The sequence below is a fragment of the Pygoscelis adeliae genome, unplaced genomic scaffold (assembly GCF_000699105.1).
Source record: "Pygoscelis adeliae isolate BGI_AS28 unplaced genomic scaffold, ASM69910v1 Scaffold87, whole genome shotgun sequence".
NCBI lineage: Eukaryota > Metazoa > Chordata > Aves > Sphenisciformes > Spheniscidae > Pygoscelis > Pygoscelis adeliae.
This window is the reverse complement of record NW_008825098.1, coordinates 2,687,445-2,702,858: the sequence shown is the minus strand read 5'-3', so window position 1 is coordinate 2,702,858 and position 15,414 is coordinate 2,687,445. Positions and strand designations below refer to the sequence as shown.

Sequence of the window (15,414 nt, the reverse complement as noted above, 5' to 3'; positions counted from 1 at the left end):
TCCTCCCTTGACATGGTCTTTTATTTTCCTCTCCTCATTGCAGCTGAGCACAAGTAGTTAATTTTCTGTTGAAACTTTCCGTAAACGGTAATATGCCCCATTGTAGACCACCCACATGCTTTCTTTCACTGCCTGTTGAGCCCAGTCTTCAGTGGAGTAAAGGCTAGCACGTGAGTCCTCTGCACTGGGTTGAATTTCAGCCCTTGGGAATAGAGTTGTTGTGTATGAATAAAAGAGGAAGACGTCACTCCCTGGCTGCTTTTAAAGCTTCCTGAAATAGCTGCAGGTCTTAGCTAGAATTAACGTGACTGGAATTTCCATGGAAAGCCCCAGCACAGACTCTGTGTGCTCTCTAAAATTTAGTTACAGTAAAAATCTTTTCTGGTCCCTCCCACATTCCCACAACTCCACCTTCTGGTAGGTAAAGTCTTGCTCTCTGGATAAGAGGAGAGAGCAAACCCCTTTCATTCAGCAGAGAGTGGTTTGGAAACAGAGCCAGAGCTTATTAGTATTCAAATATAATAACATTTGAAAAATAAAGAGTAAATGAACAACGTGAATTTAAGCTGCCTATGCAGTTATATTGCTCATCAGTTTTGGTGTCACAGCCTTTTGACCACTGAGTCTGTAAAAGATTCATTGTTCTTCATTTCTGTGCCTAGACCCGACAGTTCATGCAGTTAAAAGTTGGCTGGAATTTCTAGATGCCCTTGGAGGGGAGGGAAAACGACTGTAATGGCTGACCCTTGCGGGGTGGGGTGGGTGTTTTTTTAACCCCTTCAGCATTTCTGAAAATTGCTCTTCCCTGGGTAATGCTGGGTGTAATAACGTGGGAACACATTCATTGCTCTTCATTCTCCAAAAGACAATGAAGATCACACCAGGGCTGAATGTAATTCTTTGCTTTTGGAAGGAGCTCTCTTTCTCTCCTGGAGGAAGGAGAGCTAGAATATATACATGAAAAGAGAAAGTAAGTGATTAGTGGTTTGTGTATACAAAATGTGCCTTAGTTCTAGTTTTCCTTGTTTTCTGTTTTATTTGCTTTTGCTTAGATAGATGTTCATCTGTAATATTTGAAGTATAGGAACATTAGCCAGGCTATGTTTGTAGATAGGTAATTTAATTGTTGAAGTTAAGGGGAAATTTACACATTAATCTTGAGTACCCTTGACCCTGGCTTGCCTTAGTCAGTAAGTTCTGTAAAGGAGAGGACCCTCTGAGGCAACTGTAGAGAGACCGCAGGGAAGTCATTAACTTCTTTCCTCCACCACACTTCGGTGGCAGAAGGGACGTAAAGATACAGCCCATCAAGTCTAGACACAATGGGCCCAATTCATCCCCAGCATAACTCCATTCATTTTGTCTAGTGACTCTGGGATGAATTCGGCTCATTTTCTGTTAATACTGTTTTTGTTTCATCAACAAAAGTGATTGTACTGCTGTGTGATTACGATCTTTCCCAAAGAGTACCATGTTCATACGAGTGCTGACTAAAAGCAAATATAACGTCTATGGGAGTTGGTGGGAAAAAAATCCTTCCTAATGAAGTGACTGCTGTCAAGGTCTCTGACTTTTGTACAGAACTCTGAAAAACCCCTGGATGGCTTTTGAGTGAAAAAAAGAGAGAGTTGTAAAACATAAATCATATTGCGTAGTTCTCTTCTGAGTCAGCAAATGTAAACACAGATACCAAATGCACTAAACAAGAATGTAGGCCTGGTTCAAACGCGGCCTGAAAATTGTTAAATTTTATCTGTTTGAATTGTTTCTTTGCTGAGAGATCATGTTAACTAATAGGTATATAAACACAATTCCTAAATTCCCATTTTTTCTCCCCCTTCGCTTAGTAAAGAGTGCTTCACAGTGGAGTCTTGAAATCGAGTCTATTTTTGATGTAGTCAGCTCCAAGCCAATTGCGGGTCTTGTGACTGTGAGCATTCCCAAATTGCAAACCCAGCAAACATCCAGTGTGAAGCTTCAACCTGGAGAAGGCAGCGTTGTGCTGCTTGTAAACATCAACAAGGTAAGGAGGTGTGTGTGGAACCCTAGCCAACTGCAAAATGTTTCCCCTGGTTTCCAATGTGTCTTTCTGCCTCCATGCCAGTTTTAGGCCTCCCTCCCCTTCCTTTCTGTGTTCCTGACTTTAGCAACAGATCTGTACCCCTTACAGGATAGGAGAACACTTCTTTCCCTCTCTAAAAACTGATGTCTGTGGGGCTATGTAGCTCAGTGTCAAAAAGATGATGAAGCCTTTCCCTTACTGCAAAAGAAAAAGATCATATCATCACTGGCCACCTTTAAATGAGCTACTAGGTAGATAACCTTTGGATACCCTGTGTCACTTCACTTAACTGGCAGCAGGTATCTTGTCTCCCGTGCTATTGTTTACTGGTCTGATTGGGACTAGAATGTACTACAATATGCATGGCTCTCCCAGGGAAGGGAGGAAACATTCCTCAAACCTCTCAGTAGATACTCTTTCAGGTAAATAAAAGCAAAAGAGCCCTATAAAGAACTTGACTGGCAGTAAGGTTGGTAGAAATTTTGTGGAGTAGTACTTCCTTATGTTGGCTTATAGTCCCTTGGGTAGACAAAAATCATGAGGAATTTAAGAGAGGTAAAGGATGCTCTAATGAGGAGAGAACTCAACTGAAAAATGATGAATTTGGTATATACCCCAGTGATGAAAGAGGAAAGAATTGGTCTGCTTACCTTTAGAGGGTGTTGGGAAGCTGGTGGCAGACTTAATTCACCAACATTATTTCACTTCTATAGAATTTGTTTTGTTTGTGGTTTTTTTAGAAACTGTTGAGTTCTGTCACACAGGTGTAATTAAGAAAAGATATATAGACTTGAGAGATGAAGAAAATCAGTGTGTCTGTTCTAGTTGACAAATAGGTAGGTGTCTTGAATTAGGCAGTGAGCCCAGTGTGGCAAAAAGAAGCGTGAACTTTGTCTTGGCTTCTTGTTCAGAGAGCAGGGCCCGAGCAGAGCTGATTGTGCAGAACTGAACCTGACAGTGGCAGGCCCAGGCCAGTGGGCAGGGTGGGAGTCCTGGCAGGCGCAGTGGCAGCCGCAGCTGATGGTGTTCTCCACTGGAGCCAACAGTGTAATGGGAGCTGCCGTCTGCTTTGCTGCCACAGGGCACAGTTAGATTTGTGGGTGAGCAATGTGCTGTGAGCAGGAATTTGGGGCTTTGGACAATTCTGGCAGTTAATAACGTTTGACGGTCTGCCCTCAAACTTTTGTATATTTTACTGGCTCTACCGATTTTCTCTATTGCTGTGTAACTCTGCATTGGTTCCCCCAGTTTGAATGCATTATGCGTGCATTCTGAAGTTCTCTTATCAGTTGTTTGAGTGGAGAAAAAGCATGCGTTAAAGGCAAGCAGGTTATTTATGTTCTAGTATGCACACTCAGTGACTTGCATACTTATGTGCTTTGTTTTATTTTGACATGAAAGCATAAAAGCATACAAACATATGATTTTTGTTACTGTTGTCATTGACATGCCAGTTGCATGAGCAATTACAAATACCCAGTTTCATTTAAAACAATCATTAGTCTCTGCTTAGCCTTTTCAGGGATTGCATTAAGCAGGCACTGCAATGTGAAACTTCAAAAATTATTTTGGTTTATTTAATTGCCCCACCCCCAACCTGAGAAGAAATCTGTTAGTGGAGTATGACTACAAGTTCATGAGGAAGCACTTCCTTCAGAGCAGAGGCAACAGTGTTTTATTATTCTTTGTACACAAAAGGCTTTGCTGCGTGAATTCACATCAGCTGATTTTACGAGAAGCCCTGCAATGTTTTCTCATGTATCGATGAGCCTAACGGAACCCTTACTCTGTACGAGAGACGTGTGGTGCATGTTAAATAGTGAGACCTCACCAGAAATTTTTTTCTAGCTGAGAGCTTATTGCAGATTATATTGCGAAGTCAGTAGATGTTTGAGTGGTGCCTATCACCCAAGATGTGTAGCAGTCTTCCTGCAATTGCCACACAAAGTGCTGTGTTGCTAACATGACAGCATTTTGCTTATCAGCTACTGGTGAGCATGGGGATGACATCATTAGTGGCCAATGAGACACTCCAGCCGTGCCAGGCGGCTACAAACACTCTCTTGTTGTTGAAGCACACGCTGATTTTGTGCTTCCATTTGTATCCGTGCAACACAGAGATTAGTACTTCTGCACAAGCAGTTACGATAATTCCATATCGGGGAAGCTGAAAAGTTAGTAGATACATTCACGATTGTGTCCAAGTATGGCTACAGCAAAACATATTGTTGGGCTGCTCTCTGGCCTCATTTTATTTGAAAAGATTGAGGCACTCCTTACATGACTCTATTCAGTGCTGATCCCTCCATTGTTTGGTTGCATGCATTATTGCTTTCTTTCCACGATTTTTGTGTTGTGCACTCAACTGGCAAATGTTGGCAATAGGATTGAGCAGCAGAAGTAGGCTGCTGGAGTGAAGATACAAATAGTACTCTGTGACTAGTAAAATGAGAAAATTAAATTGTTATCATCCTAGAGGTAGTTTTTTTATGTTTGTAAAAATTATGGAGAACTAATGACGTGATTAGGAAGCATAGAGAAAAAGCAGAAAACATTGAAAAGAAAGAATGAAACTTATAATTTGACCTAAAAGCTTGACATAAGTGAAGCAGTCAGTATGGTCACATATTACCAAAGTCACAACTGAAAAGTGTCACCTCTGTATATTGAATGTTGTATGTGATAGGTAAAAGGGTCAATGAAGGGAGGGGTATGATACAGAGGCTAGTGAACAATGTCTACTCCTGACACAGATATTTGAGTTTTGGAGGAATATTCTGTCAGTGTACCTCAGCTGAGGGGTAGCAGCTAGACGTACACATGCATGTGTATGCATGCTCATGGCTTATTGTAGACACAAGATGAAGTGATAGCCTGGACTTCAGTGGAAGAAATCATACTTCTCTCTAAATAATTTTCACCTCAGAGCTGCAGCTGGGGAGATCCCAGTTACCATGGCTCAGCTGAGGCACATAAACTCATTAGACTTGTGGTAATTCACTCAAAGATATCTGAGCCCCTAGGTGCATGTTATGTCTCTTTTTATACACATTGCTCTGACTTTCTGTCTTGTATGTTCAAGAGTTCTACAGTGGAGGCTTGGTGGCCAAATGGACATGGAAAGCAAACTGGTTACAATATGACAACAACTTTCATCATGGAGGCAGGGTACCAGATTGAGAAATTTTCAAAGGTAAGCCCTTCAGCTTCATTACAGCTGGCATTGCACTGCTACTGTTAGGACATCTGCTCTGCATAGCAAGTATCTAGAGCTCTTAAATATTTTGCTGGATTGTAATATGTATGTGAAAATGCTAACGAGAAACAAGAATTTTTCTAATGTCACAATGTATGTTTACCTATTTTCTGGTAGCCTTAGCTTGTATGGACGCCTTTACGTGCATTCAGACTGAAAGATGGCTTGCAGTTAGTTGGAAACCTCAGAAAGGAAAAGATGTTTACTTCTTAAGTTTTCTACCTTATGAAAAAAAGCACTTTTAAACTTGATATATCATGCTGCTGGTTTTGTATCATGCACTGAAAAACCCTTTTAGATTTCTATAGATTATGTGAAGATTTATTACTGAGATTTTTTCTTGTTAGTTCAACTTCTAAAAAATTTGTGGGAGATAGATGCATTCCTAAAAAGCTAACATACATTCACTTATTAGAATGTGATAGATGTGCTTCAGGTTTAAGAAGAGGTAACATCTTAAATATGACCATGAAAGTAATATTCAGGGATGTTTGCATAAGGGTTCCTGCAACACACTGGCTGTATAAATTACCTGTTTGTTTTTACTAAGAAGCCTAGAAGAGGTAATTTTCAATTGTCCATTGAAAAAAAAAAAATCATACAAATTATACTGGGCTCCTTATGCCATCAACATGTGGAAAACAACCAAGTAAATTTATACATTTATTAGGTGGTTCTGATGTGTATTGCTTCACTAAACTAATCTGGTCACCAGGCATCTAAAACTGCTATTTGCTGTAACATTTGTTCATGTGAAAAAATCCTATGAAAAGCAGTAGCTCTGGAGTCCTAGTCTTTATAGGGCTAGCCCTTAGCTTGATTATGAACTCATAATAATAATTCTTTGCTATTATTAGCAATTTAATTTTGAAACAATTAAAAAACCACACCAAATAAACGCAGCATATTTTGCTTGGAAAAACTGGTTGTAGGAAATATGGCTATAAAGCCTGTAAAAAGGAAAATTCTGTTGTTACTGTATGAAAACTGCACAATGATAGAAAAACTAATTGATTCCACTTGGGTGGTTGCGTCAGGATATTTCATAGAGCCCTGTGGCATATGATCATAGGGACTTCATGGTCTACAGAAGATATGCAGAAGCCTCTTCTTTTTTTTCTCCTTAAGGGGAAAGAGGGGGGAAAAAAGTAAATGCACCACATAGTGGGCATTATAAATTAACCAGCATATGAAGCCTTTACAGATTCATAGTGTAAAGTCTAGTCTTCCTTCATGTGTTCTGTGAAGCTCTGTTTTAGATTCTGACAGACATGCGCACCCCACCCCCCCGCCCCGCCCTGAGCTGTACGAGTGGAAAAAGGCTCCATATGCAGTTTTTTCATGTTCTAGCACAATTTGCTCTCATGTCAGCAGGACTGAATAGCAACATTCGTATGGCTTAATAAGAACTTTGAGTAGTTCAGGAGATACAGTCAGGGACAAATGTTCCTGAAAGTTGTTGTTCTGTTGTCCAACTAGTACTGTATTCAGGTGGAATACATGTCCTGCTTTCCCCCACCCATCTCCCCATGCTTTTTAAAAAAGAAAAAAATAGAGGTGGGACACTTCACAAGTGGTTTGTCTCCATATGAGTGTCTACATGACTTTGGACAGGCGAAAACTCAAGGGCAAGAACAGCGTATGTGAGAAAACACAGCTTGGTCTTATGTCGGATACAGCCACCCTTAGCTTGAACTACTCTCTGGTTTCTGACATGTTAGAGTAGTCTCCAAAACATTAACTAATCCTTTGGGAAAACTTCTGGGTAGCCTCCCAGTAGGTACTTGCGGGAGCTCTAGAGAGCTCTAGCCAGCTTTGCTGGAACCTTGTTGACTGAGGGAAGTACATACTCACTCCTGTTGAGAGTAGCAGAAAAACAAAACAGAATAAAGCCAACATCCAGGACAGGGCTGGTTTTGGTTTTGTTTTGGTTTTTTATTTGAATACGTTGGTTTAGAGTTTGTTTCTCAGGTGAATGTGAAACAAAGTCATAGCCAGAAATTATCTCGGAATGAAATTGTTTTTCTTGAGGGAGAGTCTGTCCAGTCCTGTTCGCTATTGATAGGTTCCTTTTCTTCTTGCCATGCCTATGTCAAGGAATTTATTACCTCTTTCATTGCCTCATGAGGCATTTGTTTGCTTTTTGATTCTGTTTCCCCATCTTTCTGTATGCTTATTTCTTCAACACTGTAATCAGAGTTTTTTGTCTCATGAGGCTATTTTAGTACTTGGAAGACCTTAACCTCTAGTTGTCTTTCCTTCCTTCCCTCTACACCCTCTTTTCCCCACAGGCCTTTTAGCATGACTTCCGGAAGTCTTTCCTTTTGGCTTCGTAGTTTTCACAGCGCTTTCATGCTGTGTGCTAATTTGTTAGGTCACTGGGGCGTTCTGTGATCTTATTTCAGCTCTGGGCATCTTCATCCCTATTACTTTTCCTACTGCTAAATCTGGGAGTGCCAAATGTGATCCACAGGTCACTTAACTGGGTACAAAGCCTTTGTGTGTGACTCAAAAAGACAAGTGTCTGTTTCTTAATTGTACACAGAACCAGCTGATTAGTCTGTGATGGCTAGAGAGCCTCTTCTGTGTGCTCCAAAACTGGAAGAAATGTTCAGTCTTCAGGCAGCAAGGTCCATCAGACAGACTTCAAGGTGGCCAAGGTCTTGGTAGCCAGAAAGGCGCATAACTAACCATGCCAGATGCTAGTTGTCTCCCCTTGCCCTTCTTTTACCCCACAAGGCAGAAGGAAGCTGCTGTAGGAACAGGAAGAGGTGCTGTGTTACCAGGTGGGCCCCTGGGGAGCAATGGAGTGGCAACACAAAGGCACCGAAACCTGGAGGCCTGGAAATGTGAGATGGGGCTGAGGAGCTTTTCCTCTTGCTCCTGCTGTATGGGTGGTCCGTGCTGGGTGTTTCTGCCTCTCAGGTTGCCTTGGGTTTGGCCAGTTGCACGAGTTCCACTTGAGCATGAATAAAGCAATATCACGTTACTTCTGTTAGTAATATAAATACTCCATTACAAATGCACTCTGAGACAGTCCCAACCTGCCTGATGACATCCATTAAGAGGACCTCCCAAGTACTTTGGGAGCCCCAACTACAAATCCCATTCCATTTTGTGCCACAAAAAAGAGCTACACTGGAGACTGAGGAGTTTTTCTCCAAGTAATTGAATTCAGTGGAGGAAGGTCAGAACTTTTTCGCTAGTGTAGTACTCATAATGTAGTTTTTCTTTTGTAGCCTTCAATAGCCAGGGTAACAGTGAAGGTTGTATGAAATATTGGTTTTTTTTTTTTAATTCAACTTCTTGTGTTAAATCTGCAAAATTCTAGGAATTAGTATAAGACACTTGTCCTAAAGATGAGTTCATTATGCTGGTCTATGTTCAACTGACCCAGTGTGCAGTGGGATCACAGCAGAAAAAAGGCAGGGCCCACTGTCCTCAGCACATGTATGTGCACAGGGATATTGGACAGGGAGTCTGAAATGTCCTCTCGGTGGTCTGACTTTGTAGTTTTTCTCTAGCTGGGAATTTCTTTAGTGGTATGGATGCTGAGACTGACTTGCAACTAATCCACTGTTGCCCCTGGGGCAACACGGTAAAACACTGCAGGACTTGGGGCAGGTCCCCTTTTTTTTTTTTTTTTTATTCATTCAGTTTCTATGTTTTGGTCATTGCCATGATGCAGAGGGGTTTAGTTTGAGGTCAGTGATCTGCGGTCTCCACTCATGCATCTAGTTTGTCATGTGCATTGTCTCTGTCCGGGTGTTTAATTAATAATTGTCCAGTTGACTAAGAAGCACCAAAGAGGAAGCAAAAAAGGCAGTGATTTTCATTGTCTTCTCTACCACTAGAAATAATTTTCTGTCTACCTGTATGATTTTTGATAAGCTGAAAGTTCAAAAAACACAGTCCCACAGTGGGATTAGTAATTTCCCATTTGAACTTCAGCCTTGTCTGGTGTGTGAAATAAAGAATTACGTTTTATCTTAAAGACAGGTATATCACTTGCACTTAACTAGGTTAATTTTAGCCTGATTTACTGACAGATACTTGTCTCAACTGTAGCTTGTGGCAGAGAGAGAACAGGCTGTACTCTACAAGCTAACCTTTTGAAAAGGTATAGCAAATAGTCATTTGAAGGAGGAGTGGTTGCTATCCTAGGGGTAGTCTAGAAAAAAATGAGGTTCCTGCCCTCCTGACCAAAACTCATTGCTTTGTGCGAGTTGGCTGAAATTTGCTGTTAGTTTTCCTTCACTTTAATTAATTTCCCAATTATCTCCCTATGACAATGAGCAACAGGTACCAGAAAGAAAAAGTTTTCTTTCTGGTCTAGATAAGTTGAACCGGAACAAGGACACAGGAGAAAAAGAAGTCTACAGCCTCTGTGAAAGAGATGTTTTCTGTAATGCTTTGCAGCTGCGCAGGAGCCTAACATGGCAGCTGCTCCACATCTGCCCCATGGCAGGTGGGGAAGACACCTCTACAAATAAGGGGTTAGTGCAAATTATTACTGCAATCAACCAACTGCTCTCTCATGACTGTGGAATTGACTGTGTTTATGTCAGTGCAATCAGGATACCCCTCAGAGCAGCATTGTTGCTTTGACTGAAGTAAAGTCCCAGAAAAAGTTCGTGATGATTCTTGAGAACTTTTCTTCCACCTGCAGCAGGAAGGAGGAATGTTTTCTTTTTTCAGCGTCTGCAGTACACAATACCAGATATTAGGCTGAAAGAGCAGCTGTAAAAGTTTGGCTTCTGCTTGAGATGTGCTTTTATCTGGAATGACCTTTAATACCTTATGCAGAGTTAGTGGTTATTTAGCTGAATTGGTCTCTCTGAAACCTTACTGCTGATCATGCTGTTCAAACACAGCTGCGATGGCTGGAGGGCCCCTTACTTCCAAACTGGCATTTGTGTTTGCATGCATATCTTTTCCTCTTTAATTGCTACACCTGTTAAAAAGGTATCATTTGAGGGCAGCAAAAGAAGATTTTGCTTTTACTGGATGAAACTGAAGCTAGGCATTCAGGGATGAGACTTACAGCTGAGCTGCTGCAGTCGTCTTCTGTAAGGAGGAAACTGCAGATTAAACGGTGTGTCTGATCTAATGCAACCACTGCATTCCTCTTGCTGGTCCTCAGCTGGACTTTCAACTGAATTCTGCAGCAGGCAAACATGCACCTGTCTCTTACACACATATATACACGCATGCACATGCACACTTGTTTGTGCATGCTTTCTCTCTCTTTTAATATGATAGTAACTTTAAAAAGTGAACAGGTTTATCAGAAGGATTCTTTTTAGCCCTGTTACAGTGTGTTATAATCAAGCCGGAATTTAGAGGAGACTGTGTCTTTTGACTCCTTGACAAATTCTAAGCTGTTAGTGTTCAGTTGAATGCCTTTTGTAATGGTTTTCATGATTTGTTTTGTTTTAATTAATTTTTGTCTGTTTTAAACCTAAACTTCATGTTTTCACAGGCCTATTTTCGGACAGTAGAACTTGTTCAGGAGTCTATTCCTGGCTCACCAGGTCTGAGTTTCTACTTTAGAATCAATGGTCGACCCATTTTCATCAAGGGCTCGAACTGGATTCCAGCAGATTCTTTCCAGGACAGAGTGACCTATGACATGTAAGCCACATTTGATGTTCTCTAAGGAGAAAGGATGATGTTTTCCTCCTCCTGATGCTCTGTCCACCCTCTGTCAAAGGGTGGCATTGGGAGGTGGAACTCCTTTCAAGGTAGGATACTAATTGTTGCGGATTGGAGGCCTCAGAATTAGGGCTTAATTAATATTGATAATTTGAATGATGTTCAAGGCACGTAAGTGCAATAACTGATGGGAAGGTAGTGGTTTGCTGTCCACAGGTTACTGGCCTTTTGGGTATTTTTAGCGATGATCCTCACTCAGGCTGTCTGATCCTACTGCCTTGGACGTGTTCATTGGTACTCAGAGGAAGTGCACTTCAGCCATGTCCTAACCCATCTCGTGCAGGGAGATATAAGTGCATAGTAGCCTCTCCCTTTTTTCCCCCTCTGGTCCAGGCTTCTTGGATTTCAATGACAACACCCCAGAGGTGCAGGTGGGATGGGGGGGCCACACTGTACTTTGACTAAACTTTGCTCTGGGTAGGTGGGGAACTGGGACAACAGGGCATGCTGCAGTGTGCATTCACATGCAATTTAGAGGCTGCCAGCATGATTAAGGAAAAATTAATGGAGCTTGAATTCCTTAAAATGAGATTCAGAGTTCTTAGCCTTCCTCCTCCCCCTCTCACTCACCCCTCCTTCTCACTATGCATTGTGGAACTCAGGAGGAGAATATAGATTTCTGAACGTGTTTAAAAGAGGATTCGAATTCAAGTGATTGATATTTAAAACAAGTAATATCTAAGGAGAAAAGAGTAACCTGATTAATAAAATACAGTATTTCTAAATCTGGTTCTGCCAATACTTCTGTAAAAGCACTTACTTCCATGTGTCACTCCATCCATTTCATAGGTGTTAACAGGACTAAGTAACTTTTTCTGCACAAAAAAATTGCGTTTTGAGAGCTCTGTCCAGACACGCAGGCTTAGAAGGTATCAAAATAGTCTGGTTTCTATCAGTTATAAGTCTTAGATTGCCTGCTAATGATGAATGTTTGGGCGTGTTTGGGGTTTTGTTTTTTTTTGGTATAACCTTAGAAACTCCTAAGTGATACAGTTTCACAAAACTTGTGTAAATTTTCTTTTTGTATTTGACAGATTGTGGCTACTCTTGAAGTCTGCAGCAGATGCTAACATGAATGCACTTCGGGTTTGGGGAGGAGGAGTATATGAACAAGATGAATTTTATGATATTTGTGATGAACTAGGAATAATGGTAAAAACAATAAACACAGAACACTTATTTAAAAACTGACAAGAACATGTAAATAAAAATCCACTCTAAATGAACAAAATAAGAGGATTAATACATAAGTTCGAGCCATCTTTCCAAAGGACATGGTGGAGTACCAACCGGAGAAGTCAGATCAACTTGATTTTTTTTTTTTTTTAAATTTCTTTTTAGTTTGAACGGTTCCTGATTACTGAGGCTGTCTGTTGAAACTGGAGGTGATATTTTGGAGACTTTGTATTAGAACCCCAGCATGTATTTTCTCTTGTAACTAAGGCTACAACTCTGTTCCTCACTTATCCCCACTTCCCTTCCCAGCCCAGAATCTCCCCTTCATCTCCCCTTCCTTTTCTACCCAGTCTTTTTTCCTCCCTCTCTCTTACATTTCTCAAAATTAGAGCAACAGGATTGTGGCTTTAACTTTCTGTCTTCTAGCTCTTTTCAGACCAAAACTCTCATCATTATATACTGTACCTCTCTCCCTCTAATGCATTTCCTACTCTCTTGGGAAAGAATGAGAGAAGAAATGAATGGCTGAGGGACTGGTACTAGTGATGTCACTTAATGCAGGAAGATGTTTACCCTGTGATGATGAGCATGATAGAAGAACTTTTGTGGACTGTAGGCATCAACAGGGACTTGCAACACTCAGTCAAATAGTTGTGAAACAAGTAGTGCATGTCAGGGGGGTTATTCACAAGATCAAATAATATTTTTTCCACAGCAGCCAGCCCTGTAGCTGTGTTTAGGGCTTACTCATGTGAGAATAGCTCTGCTGAAGAATCTGAGTGCTTGACTACATGCCCCAGATAGAGAGCAAAGGCCTTGCAGTCTGACCTCAATGAGGATTTAAGGCCTGCTGTATTTGAGTTTTGTGATTTCAGCCACCTCTGAGTTATCAAAACACCGAAGAAGGTAGTCATGCTTTTCTCTGCTGTGGAAATGGATTTTATTTCTTTTAAAAGTATTTTCTCCTTTATAGCAATAGCTGAGAAGGTTTGGGGTTTTTTGGTTCAAACTTTTTAAACAAAAATATTTCACTTGGCCTGAAGCCAAACATGGAAGGCCTTATTCAAAGGGCCATTTTGAACAAGCTATAATTGAGTGTAAGTGTAGCTGTAAGGGGAACACCTGCTGCAAGCACTGATAATCCTAGATGAGTGCCTTTGATTATATGAGCTTGGAGGCACATGTTAATAAGTTTTGATGAAATAGTGACTAGATGAGTGAAGGCCAAGTTGCATCTGGTATTAAAATCCCAAGAAGTGTGTTTGGTCTTACTCTACAGCATAAAAAGCAGGGAAACAGAATTGATACCTTCTGCTGTGTGTGCTTGAAAAAAATAAAACTTACATCTATTTTAGTCATCTGAATGAGTGCCCTGATTTTCAGGGCTTCTGAGCACTTACAGTTCTTTCATTTTTGACATGAGGCACCTAAGTAGGCCACTTAGATCGGTGCCCGTACAGTGCTCAGTGCAAGATTTAGATCTTATTTAGCAGCCAAAATAGCAAGTAGATGCAGAAAACCAGACCCTTATTTTGGAGGGGGTGGTGCTGGAGGCTTTTGGTTTTGTTTCTTCTGATGGTCTTGCAAAGGCTTAAAAGTGCATTAGAGTCAAACTGTGCTTAAGGAAAAATGGTGATAGCTCACCGAGGGAAGTAGCGGGAGAAAGTTTCTTTCAATAGAGAGTTTTGACTCTACACAGTCACTGAAGGATTCTGAGTGATTCTTCAGCAATAGCTTTGCTTTTTTTGTGCAGTGCTAGGAGTGTAACAATTATCAATGGATCCATGACCTCCCACTGTCCTGTTTCCTATCTTCAGTTTTTTTAGGGAATGTATGCTGCGAAGAGTCATGGAAAAGCATGTTCTCATACAATTGCATTTTCCTTGCAGTGAGGAGCTGGTCTGTCTCTCTCTGTTGTTTATGTAGTATGGTGTTCAGAAAAGTGCAGTCTCCTACAGGCTCTTTTGGGTTAATGTGCTCCTTGAAGAGATCTTTCCGTTAACATTTGAGATATTCTATCAGGAGTCTCAAAGTTACAGCAATTTAAAAAACAGAACAGGAAAAGCAAGAAATCTTACCCATCTTACTGGGCTTCTTCCTTTCCCCTTTTTTGTAATTCTTCTCCTTCAAGGTGCAAATGGAGTTCATTGTTGAATTGGAAGGCTCGCTGTTCTCTAGTGGTATCTACTTGATCTGTAGATGTGGATCCACTGTGTTGTTAGAGGATCTAGTTTGTTTCTTCCCTTCTCACTGCGTAAGATTTGCTCTTTTTAAGATCAGTTGGCGCATTTGGTATGGAAGTGTTTTGTTAACACGTACACTTGAACATCTGTTAAGTGTGCTCAATACCATGTCAGAAGAATTACTGTCTCTTTTATAAGTAATAGGGATTTGGTGTTACACCTGCAAAGTAGTAAATACAACATTGTTCTGTTCAGCTGGAGATTGCCCCACGTTCACATTTGAGCAGTGCATGGGTCCTAGTTATTCCATTGAAACTTACTGAACTCCATCTACTGAGCAATATTCTACTCATCAGTGAAGGCTGTCAGGATCTGATTCCCAAGGGTAAATATTTTGTAACTCTGATATTGAGGAAAACCACAGAGGAGTGTGCACATACTGAACTCCATGGAGGATGTGATTGTTTTGGTGGTACTTTCCAAGAATAACAAGTAGAACATTTCAGTTTAATTCTTTTTGAGATAAATAACTTCTGTCTGAACAAAGGATTGTGCATCCTAATAACCATATATTTTTCAAGTATGTAAAATTATTTGCTAACAGATTTTTTTTTTTTTCTTTCCTTTTCCCTGTAGATTTGGCAGGATTTTATGTTTGCATGTGCACTATATCCAACTGACCAGAATTATTTAGAATCTGTAAGAGCAGAAGTTTCTCATCAGGTATTTTGTCTGTGTGTCAAAGCTCTATTTCCCATTACCTATTTTTGATTGACTGACTTGTCATGGTTTAACCTCAGTTGGCAACTGAGCACCACGCAGCTGCTCGCTCACTCCCCCTGCCCCCCCGATGGGATGGGGGAGAGAATTGGAAGAGTGAAAGTGAGAAAACTCATGGGTTGAGATAAGAACAGTTTAATAATTGAAATAAAATAAAATACTACTACTAGTAGTAATAATAATAATAATAATATACAAAGCAAGTGATGCATGATGCAATTGCTCACCACCCGCCAACCGAT

General features: G+C 40.7%; 1 protein-coding gene across 1 annotated transcript in view; it reads left to right on the top strand.

The window, feature by feature from the left end:
* The window catches only part of MANBA (mannosidase, beta A, lysosomal), a 56,177-nt gene that overhangs the window by 23,044 nt on the left and 17,719 nt on the right, over positions 1-15,414 (top strand). The window contains exons 6-10 of the mRNA XM_009327040.1: positions 1,848-2,023; positions 5,145-5,255; positions 10,801-10,952; positions 12,068-12,185; positions 15,029-15,115. Of these exons, the coding sequence (XP_009325315.1) occupies positions 1,848-2,023; positions 5,145-5,255; positions 10,801-10,952; positions 12,068-12,185; positions 15,029-15,115 (644 nt within the window). The remainder of the gene's footprint in view (positions 1-1,847; positions 2,024-5,144; positions 5,256-10,800; positions 10,953-12,067; positions 12,186-15,028; positions 15,116-15,414) is intronic.